Here is an 18,551-nt window from a genome sequence, read left to right on the forward strand (position 1 = left end):
TTGATGGTGATGATCATGAAGGTGGAGAAGAGGAAACTGATCCCTTACAGCCCCGAAAAGCACAAGAGGAAAGTTTTGATTCTAAAGAAACACAACCCATTAATTGGGGTATTTCTGAACTTTTACCATTTCCCGAATTAGCTCAACAAAAACGTAAAGGGGCCACAACGCACAAGTATACTTCGCATGTGAAGTTATATGTAACATCCCAAAACTCATACAAAATTTTTCACTTTTAATTAGGAAAACGTTCAACACATATATCATAAAGGATCATCAATGTCAATCAGTGTTTCAAAAGGAACATCAGAGTATCATCAAATCACAAGTGTGAAGTCTCTAGTGGATGCGATGCAATCATGTCGGACCCTTCCCTTTCGAACTGGAAGTACCTAAAAATGTTAAACCACAAAACCGTAAGCATGAAGCTTAGTGAGTTACCCAAAATACCACATATCATATAAATGGGTCCAACCCAACACATAATTAAATGTGCCCAGCCCAACATACATAAATGGAACCAACCTAGCATAATAATGGGCCCAACCCAACATACAGATGGGCCCAGCCCAACATAAATAAGAATGATCCCAACCCAACAAACAAATAGGCCCAACCCAACATAAATAATAATGGGCCCAACCTAGCATACAAATGGGACCAGCCCAAAATAAACATGTAAGAGTCACAAAGGCAACTGGTATGATCCAATGGGTCGACATTGGTGCCTTCAACCCATGATTGAGGTGAGAAGACTCTCCTCAATCTGACATCAGACAAACGAATCACACACCCGAGCTGCCTAGACTGAAACTTGCCACACTGAATAACACATCATAAATCCTAATTAGAATTAGGTAATTGATGGGTTTTGGTCATAAGAACATCCTATATGCTCATACAAACCCTAATGCTTGGATCTAGGTTTCTCTATTGTACATGCAATACATCCAAGACTATAAACCCTAGATCTAGTATATGATAATCAATATAACATATAAATTAGGGTTTAGATCATACTTTGATTGTTATGTAGTAATAACAATCTCAAATCCTTCTTGTATTGACTTTAGAAAGCTTAGAGTCACAAATGTCACTCCTCTAATGGTTCACAAACACCAAGAGCAAGAGGATGAAGAGGAGGAGAGAAGGAGGCTCTCAAAAACATGTGGAAACCCTAGACAATTAGTTCACCACGTTTTTGGGGCATAAGGGTTCTATATATAGTGAGGCTATTAGGGTTATCTAACAAGGAAACCCTAATTTGGATGCTTAAGCCCTAAGCAACCCATGGAATCCTTTCCTTAAAGGCCTTGGACAATTTCCAATGGGTTTCCCCATATAATTCATCCAACCTTGTAATATAAGGCAATCCATAGCCCAATTGCAATTATCTTATAATTACAATTCCAGTCCCTTAAGTTTAATTAATCTCTTTTAGTCACAAACTTAATTCTTATTAATTCTTGACTAATATTAATTAAACAATATGATTTATCCTTTAATATATTATTCTCATAATATATTAATAAATCATATTTAATCCTTTCTCTCCATAATTCATCCTATCAAGTTGCTTTGGTGAAGGCAACCCAAAAGGACCATGCACCATCGGGTCAAGTACATACCAAAATAGTTATGGACTTAGACACTAATCCAACAGTCTCCCACTTGGATAAGTCTAATAACTATTCTACGTATGACTTCAGATCCTGGTCTGCAATCGTAGCTTTCCAAAGCCGCTGTCAACTCAGATCCTATCAGATACGCGTGTCCTTTAGATAAGGGATCATATATTCCTCCATTCTAGATATCGTAAGACATGATTTCTAATCATTCTCTCTATACTATTTCTCGACTTCCGATTTATGACGACTGACTAATTGAACAAATCAAATTAGCCCTAGCCCGACCGAGCATTTACGTTTGTTATCACTAAATCATCGAGGGGCCCAAAGATGTCGCTTTTATCCTACTTTGGATAAAAGGAACGGATAAACTTTGATTCAATGCTCGCTTGCACTCACTCACCGAATCACACACAACAATATGTTTTATAACATCAAGTTACTGGTGCGTTTACATATTATCAATGTGCAACCGATTTGCAAGATACAACTCACACATCTCGGTTTCAAGAATATAAGATGTTATCGTCTCACCAATCACTCGTGATACAATTCATGGAGTGATCCAAGTGAGCGTGGGTTTAATCCAATGCTCAAATCATATTCATAAGCACTCATGAACGTTGCAGCAAACATTTGCTTATGTCTAATACTCTTTAGACAATCCACACACCAATTCACGACAATCTTTATTCATACCTACTTACAACATATGAACGACTATGACCCGTTCGAATAATTTGATTGTTCTCAACCAATTAAATTATTCAGGAAGTCAAAACATGCAAAGTGAAACACAAGAATAATACTAATCCCATATGGCCTCCAACCTTTGAGTATAAATAAAACACCTTTTATTTATCACCATATCGATTACTCATTATTTGTTGTTTCGGGTAATCAACTTCTTACTTGAATTATTACTACACTTGTCCCATGCTCCTAGCATGCACACAATGTTTACCTATGGTTCTTACTTTGTGAAATAGATCAAATGAACACATTTCCAATCATACTCATTTCACAACTCCCAATCCTTTTTCATAAATGAAAGAATATCAAATTCTTGTCATTTATAGAATATGCTAGATTCTAACATTTTATGCAACGATCCTTTTGTAATGTCACTGCACTAAAGTCACAATGACTGTTGCCAATGAAATTACAAAGTCCTCTATCGGAGATTGTTACAAGACAATTCCTTAAATATGATGTCTCTCACTCAAAGTACATTCCTTTAAACATCCTTTTGCATAAAAGTTTCTAATCTAGACATAGATTTTCAATATTCAATTTCCATTATGGAAAACTTACCATACTTACCATATGACAACTCATTCTCAATAGAATCTTATCTATTCATAATAATGTCGATATGGTCCATCCAATACTATACTTCCAACTACTCACAAACGACCAATCCTAGGCGAACTTTGGATTGTCCTTTGATAGTTGTTTAATTATCTTAGTCAAAACCGATTCTTGTCCTTTTTCCCTCTAAATGCGCTAGACATTTGGAAAATTTTAGAATGGTCAAATATTATAGCATTTGCAATCGATCCTATACCCGAAGCGTATGGGACACGATGCATAATGTCTTACATAAAGATTTGATACTTTATCAATCTTTTGTCGTAATATTTTATGTGCTACGTTCTCAAAATTCGAACTATGAAGAGGAATGCCGTAATCATAATCGAAATCTGAGAACACACTATGTTTCCTTGACTAAATTATTAACATTCCACAACCTAAGCCTTTAGATTTGAAATGAAGCATAATATTCTCTCTCTTAATTATAGCAAAACAACTTTTTAGCCCTTACAACTTTGCAAAGTATAACTCTTGTTTTCTATAATTAATATTGCTAACTTGCAATACTTTCCATAATAATCATACAATCATAACATTTATGCTCCCACTATCATGATGATTATTTTAAACATAACACTTATGCTCCCACTAGCTTTGACATGTATTCAGAAACAACTTAACTTTCAGAAAAACAATACTTATTGAATTTCTTAAGTTCATGTTTCTAATACCTAATGCTTTGATAATCCTTTATCTAAGCTTATACACCTTTCCCTTAGATAGCTCATATGTGTGTCTAAACAATTCAGACTAATTGCCAAATCTCACAATTCGAATCATGGAAAGGGATACCGTAACCATAATCGAATTCGAGAATCCAATTTTCACAGTCACTATCTCTCTTAGTGAAAGCATTTCCTCACAGTCATTTTCATGAAGGAGGGAATCTTATGACACTTAGATTTTAATGGTGTATGTGTTCCTATCCATGTGAATTTTTCAAAACCAAAGTTTACGACAAATTCAAACTCATATGGACCGAACTTTCTTAATCTTGACTTCTTGCCTTATGGTAACACAACTGCCCACCATGTCTTCCAAGTAGTTAAGCAGCTCACCCTTTCCTATCAATATACTTTCCATTGATCAAGGTGCCTGCCTTTTATGCGTTCAAATGAGAACTCATAGAACTCACATGCATAATTAACTCAATTGGAATGGCACAGAAACAAAATAGTGTCAACACGATAGGTTGTAAACCTCAACTCGTGTGCTAGTGATGATTGATAAGGTTTATTTTGATTTGTTCTTGAAACCTTTCAAGACCATTAAGACTCCCACTGACTCCTTGACATATAAGATTTGCTTGTCAATAAACATTTCTTGACAAACAAATATTCAAGAGTTAGTGTAGTTTTTATCAAAACACTTCATAAATTGGTCCTAGTTGGTCTTTGTCTTATCCAAGACATCACAAGTTTCCACATTTGATGAATGTTATAAACCTTCTTAATACTTATCACTCAATTTCACAATCTTAACTCTAAGACTTGTTTTGGAACGAAGTATGATTGACTTCTTGATTTAACCATTTCTTCAATTCTTGATTCCTCTTCTTAGACATGCAATTGTACTAAGACTCACTTAGAGGATCAATTGAGATATGGTTCTTAATCATTAAGACTTATCATAAAGCATAAAAGCTACTCTCCCTTCTTCTTAGAATGGATAAACTTTTATCTTTCTGCCTACTTGATTCTTCTTATTCGTTCTGCTATCGATTTAAACTTTTTCAATCAATTCATAATTACACTTAATCTTATAAGTATAATCATATTTACTAAACCTTTAGTAAATCATGACGAATATCTTTGTTACTCTTATGGTGGACTTGATCAGCATGCAACTTTGTGTAGTCGATCTCCTAGTCCTTCACTTGACACTTTGTCAACGAATTAGTCTAATTAATTTCCAAATATGAAATTTCTCATTCATCATGCAACCAAGTTGCGTGATGAATAATTTTTGTCTAACTGAAACTTGGGCGATGGAAACTCCCCTTATTTGGTAAATTTTCGACATTTCCATAATTAAGAATCAAATCCATTATTGCTAATAATAGAAACATTCAAACATCAATTTTTCATACACGCCATTGCAAGGATAAATAAATAATATAAAATCAAAATTTGCGGAAAAATTTGTCCTTACAATGCAATTCAGTGAAAAACTATGCTAATACATATTTCTTAGCAATCTTATTCTAACTCTAAGTAGTAGCTCAAGAATCTAATCTTCAAGTAATGCGATCGAAATCCATTTCTTCACGATTAGATTCTGCTCACTTCTTCTCTTAAGCTTCCTCTCTTTTCTTCGATCCTACAAAACATCAATTGTAATCTTATCACATTATATATTAAGAATCAAGAATAGAAGCTTAAAAGAGTTAGTCAATGTATTTTACCTAAAGCAGAGCCATACGTATTGGTTCTCCCATCTCTTAGATCTCTTAGGTAAATAGGGCAACTTCGTCTCCAATGCCCCTTCTCTTGGCAATAAAAGCAAATTGACTCTTTTGGAACAGGACATGGAACTACTTCAGACAATGCCTTTCTCTTATGATCAAACCTTTCGATCATAGCATGTCTTTCGTTGCCATTGTATATATCCATAGAGGTCTTGAAGGCAGATTCACCAATCAACTTTGCTTTTCTATTGCGCCAAACCATTGCTGATTCAACAGCAATAAGCATATATGTGAGATCTATAAGGGTCACGTCGCAGTTCATCATATAGTACTCTCTTACGAACTCATAATATGAGTTAGGAAGTGACTGAAGAACCCAATCAACAGCCATCTCCTCACAGACAATGGATCCCAACATTTAACTTATCAATGTGTGACTTCATCCCTAGGACGTGTGCACACACCGACTTTCCCTCTTCATGTTTACTTGTCAAAAGGGCTTGAGTGAGCTTGAACTTTTCAAGCCTTCGAACTTGTGGGTTAGGGAGAATAATTGGAGGAGGAGGAGGAAGAGAAGCATGATCTCTTATTCCTCGATCAAATCGTGGAATATCATCTTCATGCGGAATGTTTGTTCCACAGGATTTGGGAAGACCATAGTTGTCATACTTTGACATCTACAAAATGGGAGAAAACAAATTCAAGTTAGTTGATTGATTGAGTCCTTAATAAATCACCCAAATTAGATATTAAGGTTAGGACCCAACACAATACGCTACAACCTAGAAAAGGGATGCTGTAATCTAGTTGCAAAATATTTGAAGGTAAGTGAATGATGATTCACTAATTTCCACCATTAAAAAACGAAAAAGAAATTTAAGTTTTAAATCTATGAAAACTCCTAGATCCTTTGAGATTCATTGAACTTTTCAATGGCATGTTTAAATCTTGATATGCCCCTCTAGTTTGTGACTGGGATGCCGAGGATCACAAAGCGGGTGTGAATAACCATGCAAACTTACATGGTGCCCTCACATGTTACAGTCACCTATTCGATGTGCCGGTAAACCACACACGCTTCACCGAACTATGACAAACATTGAGTCACCCTTTGCTACCTTTGCTTAGAACCATTTAGTGTGCCGGTAAACCACACACGCTCCGCTAACGTCTTCGCAAGGGCAAAAAGTGTAATTTCATGGAATTGCATCAATTCACTTTTGCCTAAGTAACTAAGATTAGGAATTTGTAAAATATTTAGTTACTTTTGTACTTCATTATACTTATAATGGAAGGTTTGTGTCCTATCCTACCCGTTCGGCTAACGACCCTCCACTAGTCAAGAGTGTGGTGGGTAAGAGTGGATACCCATTCAATCGTCATTTTATAGGCAATTTCCTTAAACACCCCTAATAGACCAGCTTCGTGAATGAGGCCTACTAACGGTAAGACTGACTTTTACTCATACATATATATAATGTTAGACTTTTAATGTTATATATAGTATAGGGTGTATTTTACACTTTTAAAATACTAGGAGGTCAAATTTAACAATTATACTTTTAATTCAATTAAATTGTAAACCTAAACTTTTATGGATTTATTAACCTCTTTTAATTATACACCTTAATTAATTAATAAAACCATAAGGGTGTGATTTGAACTTTTCAAAACAATACTAGGGTTTTAGAATTTAACATTCCTAAATTAAACCTTTTAATCAACTTTTAAATTCCAAAACTTGAGGGCAAGTTTTGAAACATTTCAAAACATTTAGGTTTAGAATTTAAATATACATCAAAATTAAACTTTTAATCAAAATTTAAATTCCAAAACTTGAGGGCAAGTTTTGAAACCTTTTCAAAACATTAGGGTTTCAAGTATTTAAATTTCAAAACTAAACTTTTGAGTTTAAGTTTAAACTATAAAACCTAAAGGGGAAAAATTGAAACTTTTCATAACACAAAGATCAAATAACAAATAATATAAATTAAACAATTAATTTCATCATTATCTATATTTGACCTAATTTTCAATTTCTTGCAAAATAAGTTACCCAATTAATACAAATAATCCAATCTTTATCATATAAGGAAGTTATTATCTAATGAATTGGTAATTATCTTGTGTTTTGGCAAGGATATTCTTTAAGAAACAATAAAATTCATATTTTATAGGTTTGAAATGAATATGGTAATTATCCTTAAGCAAAACAGCAACAAAATCCGAAATTTCCTTTGTTTGACGCTCCGACTTGCCGAGTCACACTTTGGAACTCGTCGAGTCCAAGTAGTGACTCGCCGATTCAGGTCGAACAGTAAGCCAGAATTCGATTTTCAGCTACATAATGCATCAATACAATAGAAACCAATCAAGGCTCTGATACCACTGATGGGTTTTGGTCATAAGAACATCCTATGTGCTCATACAAACCCTAATGCTTGGATCTAGGTTTCTCTATTGTACATGCAATACATCCAAGACTATAAACCCTAGATCTAGTATATGATAATCAATATAACATATAAATTAGGGTTTAGATCATACCTTGATTGTTATGTAGCAATAACAATCTCAAATCCTTCTTGTATTGACTTTAGAAAGCTTAGAGTCACAAATGTCACTCCTCTAATGGTTCACAAACACCAAGAGCAAGAGGATGAAGAGGAGGAGAGAAGGAGGCTCTCAAAAACGTGTGGAAACGCTAGACAATTATTTCACCACGTTTTTGGGGCATAAGGGTTCTATATATAGTGAGGCTATTAGGGTTATCTAACAAGGAAACCCTAATTTGGATGCTTAAGCCCTAAGCAACCCATGGACTCCTTTCCTTAAAGGCCTTGGACGATTTCCAATGGGTTTCCCCATAGAATTCGTCCAACCTTATAATATAAGGCAATCCATAGCCCAATTGCAATTATCTTATAATTACAATTCCAGTCCCTTAAGTTTAATTAATCTCTTTTAGTCACAAACTTAATTCTTATTAATTCTTGACTAATATTAATTAAACAATATGATTTATCCTTTAATATATTAATAAATCATATTTAATCCTTTCTCTCCATAATTCATCCTATCAAGTTGCTTTGGTGAAGGCAACCCAAAAGGACCATGCACCATCGGGTCAAGTACATACCAAAATAGTTATGGACTTAGACTCTAATCCAACAGTAATAACCCCAATCACAAGTCTTGGTTCTAATTGACCTACTTGGGTAAAAGATCATTTTACCCTTCCATAGCTAGGACCCACCCCTCCTCGCCTAACAACCATTTTGACCAAAAGTTGGTCTTCTGGGGTTACATTATGCGTGCTCTTTATGTACGCATTGCATAGAGTCTTCTAATGGAAAACGGGGTTAAACCAAGCTACGCATTGCATAGCTAAGATTACGCCCTACGTATTTATGTTGTTTACCAACTTTCATGTTAAGACCTTAATACCTTAATACCAAATGTCCAACTCTAAGATATGAACCTAATGGACGTCTTAAATGATAAAGTCACAAAATTTATGCCTTTGCATGGCTACAAAGAGTACAAAACCAAACCCTACGTCTTAGACATGACCCAAAAGCTCAAAAGATCAAGCATGGCTAAATAGGAGTGATCAATATCCCATTTTTGTAGCTCATTAAACTTAGAAATGGTAAGAGACACTCCTCATGAGGTCTGGAGTTGCTCAAACTCCTTAGATATAATATTAAGGGACAAAAACTCATATAAACTCAGAAATAGCTAGATCTAACAAAAGGATCAGCAAGGTTTAGACTTTATACCTTCTGGATGATGTTGAAGAAGAGTAGAGTCTACATCTACAAGCTATGGACTCCAAGCACACCTTCCAAATTATCCTTTTTCACCAAAAACATACAAAAATATCACTTCAAAGCTTCAAGGATCACACCAAGGGTTATGGTTTCAAAGTTAGAGAAGGTAATGGTGGAGGCAGAGCATGGGGAGGCTCTCAAGAGACTAGATCCTTTAAATAGGGTTAACAACCCCTCAATTAGGGTTTAAACTTAGCTCACCTATGCCCTGTGTAACCAAGGTTATGCCCTACATAGCCTAATAAGTCCCCACATGCGCTTATTGATCTACGCCTCGCGTAGAGAGGCCTTCTACGCCCCGCATAGATGGACTGTACTCAAAAATTTATTATTATTTTTAACTTAGATTCTACATGGGAATTAGGTGTTACATTATACTAACTCTTAAAAAAAGCACTTAAGCTTAATTTAGGATTGAGAAGTGTTAGTGAAGGGTTCCAAAATAGAGTGAAAAAAATCTACAAAAGACAAGTTTGAAGTTGTTTTCTATATGGATAATTGTGACTATCGGATATAGGAAACAAAACATAATACTTCTAATACATTTCAAGTGGTTAAACTAATGGAGAAACACACTTGCTCAAACATACAGCTACGTCCCCATCACCGACAAGCCAACAAAAAAGTATTGGCTCACTTCTTGAAGGGAATATTAGCTTATAGTATAGGTAATATGTTGCGGGACAAAAACACAACAAACTTTAAATGGCCGTCTTTGTGTACATATTTCATACTGGAAAACATGGAATGCTAATATGTATGCCCTAAATCTATTGAGAGGGACCTCTACAAAAAAATTTTCAAAGATTTATATTGTTACAACTTGGAGAAGAAGAATCCAAGGACGGTTACACATATAAAGACAAGTGATGATGGCAAATTTAAATACTTTTTCATGGCTATCGGTTGCGCGGTAATATTTTTTTATACTGACTTCTATATATTTAATGTCTATACACATGTGTTCGCTTTAATTAGATTATTAATTACTTTTTATGTTCGATCATTTCAAAGAAGTTTGCGTCCTATTATTATCATTGACGTAGCACTCCTTAAAGGGAAATACTTGGGCACCATGTTCCTAGTAGTAGGAATGGATGGTAATAACCAAATCCTCCCTATTGCATTTGTTGTTGGGAAAACTAAAAGTGAAGAGTCATGAATTTGATTTTTACCGAGACTTAAAGAATGTATTGAGGACATGACATCTTTAGCTATCATATCAGATAGAGTCAATTCACCAGAAATGGTCATTCAATCCGTGTTCCTGAATGCATATCACAGACTCTACTGTTGCTATTTGTTGATGAATATGAGAGAAAATATCAGAAATCAAGAGAGAACATACATTTTTTGGGAGGCTGCAAAGGCTTACGGAGAGTCTGATTTAAAAGAAAGCTTGGGTAGGCTATGTCGTACACTAAACGATGACATGGTTAGACAAAATCAGTAACAAGAGATGGGCAAGATTGTGTTTTCCTGTGGTTAGGTATAATATTATGACATTAAACAATATCGAGCCCGTCAATGCATTATCAAGAGACACACGGAAACTACCAATAACAATGTTGATCGATTTCTTTGAACAACTATGCAATAATGGTGGTGTCAGCGATGTAATGCTAGAGGTAAGTGTTTCCCTATATTATAATACTTCCATGATAATTGTAGTGTAATTTACTATGCATGACAACATATACGTAAATGTTTTTTTATAGTTGAAAGTAAAAAAGATGTTACTGAGTATGCTGAGAAGGTCATCAAGAGGAGGATCAACAAATCCTCTACTTTTTGGATATACCAGATTGATCAAAGCAGATATGAGGTGACTAACCAAATGAAAAATGGTATAGTAAACTTGGAAAGTCATTACTGCACATGTGGGAAATAAAAATTATCGAGTATAACTTGTACTCATGCTATGATGGTATTTAAGGAACTGAGATATCAACATTGCAATGCATGGGTGTCATCGTACTTCACAATAAAAACATATCAATTAACATATGTAGATGTTGTGTTTCCTGTGCCAGTTCCAGCTAAATACGAAGAACCAGATGAGGTCATGATTCTATTGTCACCGTTGATGGACAAACAACAATCCGTACAGCCTAAAAACCATAACCTTATCACATCCAAAGGTGAAGATCCGATTTAGAAAAAATACAGTTGTTGCCAAAGGATCGGTCACACAAGCAGAAACTGTGACACTATGTTTCCCGCAGAGTCAACAAAATGTGAATCTTCAAGTAGGACCAAGTCAAGTGCCAAAATGAATGCTAAGTCTAAGAGTAGACCTAAAGTTAATACTAGTAAAAAAGGTAGCCAACAGTATGATATTGTTGATCTAAAAACTGGTAGTGATGTTTGTACGATATCATAATATTTTACAAAATGTTGTTCGAAAGGATAAACTTGTTTTTGCTACACCTTCAAAAGGAAATTGTTTTAAAACATTGACAGAGAAAACCATAACTCAAACATTAGTGTAATTTGCAACATCTATCCACTAGACACTTTCAATCCACCATAAAGCAACACACTCCTACATAGTAGGCTGCAACAACTCGTTGGGGGACGCTACATAAAAAAAATATGCGTAGTAGGCTGCAACAACTATTTGGGGGGGGGGGGGGGACGCTGCATAAAAACAATATATAAAGGTTAATCTTAATTTGTTTATGTCATAGCAACTTATAAATTATAAGGTGGACTAAATTACATACATTAGTAACATCGAGAATACGTTGACAATCAGGTGCCTATAGACGTCTCATCCTAGGGTATGCAAGTGCCTGAGGGATAATACTCGATATAGGGGAACCAACTGTACTACTGTTGGGAAATGTATCTATGATCCAAATCTACAAAATTAAGATGTCAAACAACTTACCAACTTAACAAAGTTACAATAATTGTTGCTTAAAAACTCTTACTAAACATATTCTACATACCTTAAATGCATAGACAAAATCACTGCAGAGTATATGTGTGTCTATTGTCGACTCTTGGCGCATTGGGGTTCAAATGGTCCTCAATCTTATCAAACACAATACACATTTGTTTATAATTGAAATCTCATATCAATCTTCCCCATGGGTACCTATGTCAAAAAAATTACACTTAATATATATATATATATATATATATATATATATATATATATATATATATATATATATATATAATTTTGATATAATGTGGGTAAAAAACTGTATACTTGTTAAACTCGTCTAAATTAGAGACGAGTGCCATACGCTCATTAGTAACTGGTTGTCGAGGGTATTTCCCCCAAATTCATTGCTCTAGCATATACAACAAGGAGACTCTCACCACATCTTCATTACTTAATTGATGAAGTAAGTTATTAAACATGTGCATAAGCTCGGCTATACTCATCGAACGTGAAAGCGACACAAATGGAAACACACGTTTTTTGAATTCTGCAAAACCAGAACTGGGATAGTAATAATCCCCGAACTGCAAGTCAGTGACCAAGAAGAATGTTTTCCTGTCAAAGCAAACCCGATAGTCGCCACCCGGAAATAAAAGCTCTTGTAGGTCAACTGGATCAAAAGTAGTAAATTCCTTACATGTAAGATAGTGACATAGTAAATGGTGATATTCGACACCCATCAGTATGTTCACGTAATCACCAAAACATGAGTGCCTAAACATGTCCCCACAAACTGGTCGGTTTTCTATACGCGACATGATTTCGCGCCCAAGTTCAGGACTGCAGGTTGTAGTAATAACCACTTCGTATGTTCTATTGTGCTACAATCAAAAGAATAATTAATTATGGATTTTTGTATGTATGTTCCGGAATGGAATTTCAGACAAAAAAATCCGAGACGCAAGTCCGGACCATAAATTATGGAACTGGTTCCTTGTATTCCGAAGAGTTCTAAGTATTCAAGAAAACCCTATAATACATATACTGATATACATGTTCCGAACTAGTGAAAATTAGGATTTTTTATAACAATTTTTGATGTAGTATAAATGTATAAGTACATGTAATCCTATAATTGCCTTTAACACGAATAGAATTCACAGAAAACTCTATAATACATATATAATTGCATATACTAAACATATTTTAACGTATAATCTAAAATTAATACATATAATTATAAACAGAATTGAAACTTACATATAAAACTGCATTTCATCGTTGCTATCAAACAACTTATTGGGTTTGATCTATTTACTCATTTAGCGAATCTTAAATTGGATCCGGAATGGAGCATTTTAGATCAATTAGTCATTTTGCAAAAAAAATAAATAAATAAATAAAAAAGTTAGATTACTGAATTTTCCATGATTTACTTATATAACAGTTTTGGCATATGATCGAAAGTAATGAGTAAAACCCTGATTATAGATCATTCCCTTTATATGTGGTGCCACCAACACCGAATTGACCCGCCACCAAAACTATCCAAAGTTATTTTCATTAGAACGTCATTACCGATTTTACAAAATTGTCCTCCACCAAACCAGATTACAAAATTACCCCCAAAAGCAAAGAAAATTACGAACTAACCATTAAAGTTTCACCAATCGAACATTCACATATACATATGGAGTTCCATCAACTCCTCGATGACCCACCACGAATACTTTCCAGATAAAAACATGATAAAATTGCATACATTCACACAACGATGCAATAAACATTGAAAGTTTCAAAAATACCCCAAAACTATAACAAAATTACGGAAGCACCCTCAGTGGGTCATGCATATGACATCCCTATATATGGAGGCTCCAGCAAGTCTCAAGTGACCCACCACCAATACCTTCCAGAAGTTATTATCAGCTCCGCTAAACCCCTCTCTCTCTCTGTAATAAATACCCATCTGTTTATTTTGTATAGAGAGATATTAAGTGAAAGATGAGCAACAATGGTGGTGGTGGGCCTTGTGGAGCCTGCAAGTTCTTGAGAAGAAAGTGTGTGAAAAGCTGTGTGTTTGCGCCATACTTTGACTCAGATCAAGGGACAACTCACTTTGCGGCGGTGCACAGGGTGTTCGGAGCTAGCAACACCTCCAAGCTCCTCCTTAGGGTACCTCCGCACCGCCGTCTAGACGCTGTCGTTTCACTCTGCTATGAAGCTTTATCTAGGGTTAGAGATCCTGTGTATGGCTGTGTTGCTAACATCTTCTCCCTCCAACAACAGGTTTAGCTTCTTCCCTCAATCCATTAATAATTCTCACATACATATCTATAGATGCTTTGTTGCCTGTACTTTCCCCATCAAAACTTGTTCTTTGCGTTCTTCAAATAAACAGATTTGAGAAAGATACGAAACCTGCAACTAATTAATTGTAGAACTAATAAGCTACGTATCAGTAACTTTTATTTTTCTGTTGCAATTAATTTCTCTTAATTGTATAACTTGTTTATTTACTCTTAATTGTCGCAATAATTGCTTGAAGGAACAAATCGAAAAGCCCCCATAATTAATTTGAATAAGATTTTCAAAAGCAGATAATTAATATTGTTGCAACATACAAGTAGGAAACCTTTTTGGTCTTGATTCCTGAAAATTAGCGAAAGCAGAAAAAATATGGAAACACATTAACAAAACGCAGATAAGTGATTACAACCCTTTTTTTTTGAAAAAAAAGTTATTTTGAATTTATGATTTATATTAGAAATTGTGGACAGATCTATCAATTAAAAAAGTTAACAACGATTGTACTTGTTAATCCTTTTTTGGGTTCATGTGTGACGTCTATACTTGTCAGTTTAGGTTTCCTTTTGGTTTTTTGCTACTAGTAGAATGCCATGAAACATTTTTAAACCACAATAATTGGCTCCTTTTGATTCTATTGTTTTGGTTTCTTGCAAACTTTGGAGAAAGTGTGATAATCATGTCAAATTCTTTTGTACACTCACATAGAATAAAGAACATAAGAAGTGATGTGAAAAGAGCTACCAAATATTATAAAATCAATCTAATTCATGTACCAAATATTATAAAATCAATCTAATTCATGGAAGGTGCAGTGTTGGGCAGACCAATTACCCCATGACACTTGGCAAAGGGAAGAAATTTTATATTTTGTAATTGAAAACTAGTTGTTTTTTTAATATTTTTCATAACGAAAATGTTATATAAAACCCTAATTTCGTGATGCTAGAATTTCAGGTTATTAACTTGCAAGAAGAGCTAACATACATTCGTGCTCGAATTTCAATGTTGCAACAATCACCTCTATTTCTTTCCACCATATCGGTTGTTCCTTTCGAACATGCTAAATTTGAACAAACGTCACTTGTATTACACGAATGCTCCAACAATGACGACACCCTAACAAGGCAAGAACCTGAAGAGAGTGATCTAGAAATGTTAGCTCGAGAATTCTTGACAAAGTATGTGTCTACTAACTAACATTTATAGACTTAATTTGTATTAATTTCGTTTTAGGGTTTTTCTATAACAAACCATATTAACCATTGTGTTTTGTTTCTTATTCTAAGCTACTTTCGGGTGTTGATATGATGTAAGTTGACATAATTTATGACTTTTAGCATATCATATTGTAACGTCCGTGTTTTCTCGCTAGATATTAATAAAATAATATAATTGTAATGTTTAACGATTGTAACCTTTGTATGATAAGAGAATTATCGAGTATTATGTGTTTTATGTGTAGTTATATGTAGCATACGTGTTTAAAATGATATATAATAAAATAAAAAAGAATAAAATACACATCATAAATAGAATAACAATTACGCTGTATATCCTTGATGAAAAAGAAAGTAGTCATGATGAGGATTCTAGATATATAAGGAATGCTCCAATCTGACGTACATCGAAGAAGTTAAAATTCGTTGAAGTTTCACGTTCGACTCGATACGGTATCGAGTGTCTTAAATAATGTGTAACAACCCAAATTTTCCAATAAAATTTTTCAATTTTAATTAACAATTTTCCAATGAACATAAAATATCAATTACAATTGTTTTTAAAATCCATAGTATCAAACATTTCATTCATGATATCAGAGTATCCCCAAATAAAATCGTCGGAGAGTGCATGTTGCGCCATCAAGTCGGACCCTTGCCCTTAGGCTCTGAAGTACCCTGAAACAACCAACAAACTGTAAGATAATGGTTAGTGAGTTCCCAAGAGCATACCTCACACAATCCACATAATAACATAATCCATATTAGCTCTATAAGCTAAACATACCACATAAGCCATGCATACAAACATATAAGGATGCCATGGAAACTCTCTAAGGTCTTATATTGAGTGCCACTGGAACCCCCACGTGGTCTTAACTACCTGTCATAGGAACCCCCCCACATGGTCTTCACTAACTGCCACTGGAACCCCCACGTGGTCTTGACTACCTGCCATGGGAACCCCCACATGATCTTCACTAACCAAAGAAATATCATACGAGCTAAACATGCAAACATACTAGGATGCCTTGGAACCCTCCAATGACTTATACTAAATGCCATGGGAACCCTCTCATGGTCTTAATCTACTACCACGGGAACCCCCCAGGGTCTTCCATACAATTGTCATACCGACATATCACATAATCAACTAACAATTCAGATATCATATAATGGGCCGACCTTGGTGCCTTCGACCCATTGGTATGGTGAGGAGACTCACCTATGAAGAAATGTTGAACCGACAAGATCAATCCCAATCCATAACTACAACTCAACATCCTACAATCGCCAAGTGACTTATTTGTCAAAATCCCGAAATACCAAAATACCCCTTGTTAGGTGCATTTTGTGCACCTTTTTGCACAACTTTTAACCCTTTTTTTATGTATGTCCTTAGCATAATTTCGTTGTTTTTATTGCATTTTAGCATATCTAGGTTAATTTCTTGAACAACCTTATTTGCACTCTTTCATGTCCTTTTCAGGTGAACCGGAGGTTGGAGCGCGCTTTTGGAGGTGCTAGGGAGCGTTGGTGAAGATTGCGGGACGATTGGGCGAGAATCGGAAGAATTAGAAAAATCAAGTTTGGACGAGCATCCAGAGGGCAACACGGGGCATGTTGGGTTTGCCTTAGAATCCAACACGGGGCGTGTTTGACTATCAAACAGTTTTTTGACTTCGATGAACACGACCGGTGTTCATTTAGCCTATATGGACACGGGGCGTGTTGGGCTAGCTGGGCATTTTTGAGCATCGTACTTCAAATTTGGAATCGAGAACTAAAGGGTTGGTTTACACTCGACACGACCCATGTTGATTTGCTCTATTTCGATACGGGGCGTGTTCGACGTAAAAACTGTCTTTTTGGCAGTTGTTCCTCTTTTCTTATTACGGGAATTAGGTCATTTTGGGGGTAAGCAGAGCGGAGAAAAAGCATTTTTGGGAGAAGGAGTTGAAGTTTTTAGCAAGGATTGTCCGTTAAACATTTGGAAATATTTTGATTTCATATTTGTAAGCATTTTAATTCTTGATTTCATCTTCTAGATTTCTAGTTTTGTTCTAGTCATGTGTGGCTAGAACTCTAATTTCTCCAACTCATGTGTTGACTTTCTAGTTGTGAATCTAATCATATGACTTGATGTTTGTTATTAATTTCTATCTAATGAATTTGATTTTGCTTCAATTGAATGTTTGATTCTAATTGTGATTCTTATTGGCCATTTGAATTAGGGTTAGGTCACTCTAGTTATCTCTTTTACAAAATCCGTAATTGTTTTGTGAATTTGAAAAAGTAACAAGCATTAAATTGATCTCTATTTAATGAATTTAGTGTAAATCTTATTCATACACTTTTACACTCCCGAGCTTATAAGGAGTATTGGGTGTTGTTGGGAACATTCACATAAATCCTCATGCAATCTTCCAATCTAATTCTAAGAGCTTGTTTAGATTAGGTTAGTAAGGTTAGGATTAATCAAAGAGCTTGTTTTGGTTAATTATTGTGGTGAATGGAAAGTGTTAGAGCTTGTTAACACTTTCAAGTACCAACTTAGATAGAATGAAACAAAATTCTTGTCATCTTGGATTCACATTGTTGAATTGTCATACATGAAGTTGGAGTCTTTATAATATCTGAATTTAATTTACTCATTCAACCAATTACTTGTGATTTTACTATATTTGTCTAATCATTGCAATCAAACCCCCCTTTTTTCTTTCATCTTTTGTGAACAAGTACCTTACGTAAAAAGGGTATAGACTGATTGTCCCGTGTCTCTGTGGATCGACCCTACTTGCCTTGTACTATTCTTTTTAGTGCAATAGAATAGTGTTACTTTGGAGTATATCGTACCCCTATTATTTGTTGGGTCTGACACCCCTA

General features: G+C 34.9%; 1 protein-coding gene across 2 annotated transcripts; it reads left to right on the forward strand.

Annotated features, from left to right (window-relative positions):
- Positions 1 to 14,032: 14,032 nt before the first annotated feature.
- LOC111908183 (LOB domain-containing protein 18) lies at positions 14,033 to 17,852 on the forward strand. 2 transcript variants are annotated; one of them, XM_042896455.2, is made up of 2 exons: positions 14,033 to 14,427; positions 17,155 to 17,852. In XM_042896455.2, the coding sequence occupies exons 1-2, from the start codon at positions 14,143 to 14,145 to the stop codon at positions 17,203 to 17,205; spliced, it is 336 nt and encodes a 111-aa protein (XP_042752389.1). In that variant the 5' UTR covers positions 14,033 to 14,142; the 3' UTR covers positions 17,206 to 17,852. The 2 variants fall into 2 exon arrangements, with proteins under 2 accessions (XP_042752389.1, XP_023759788.1); XM_023904020.3 differs by lacking the exon at positions 17,155 to 17,852 and adding an exon at positions 15,403 to 15,901 and having other exon boundaries at positions 14,036 to 14,427.
- The last annotated feature ends 699 nt before the right edge of the window (positions 17,853 to 18,551 follow it).

The sequence above is a fragment of the Lactuca sativa genome, chromosome 7, assembly GCF_002870075.4.
Source record: "Lactuca sativa cultivar Salinas chromosome 7, Lsat_Salinas_v11, whole genome shotgun sequence".
In the NCBI taxonomy this organism is placed as follows: Eukaryota; Viridiplantae; Streptophyta; class Magnoliopsida; order Asterales; family Asteraceae; genus Lactuca; species Lactuca sativa.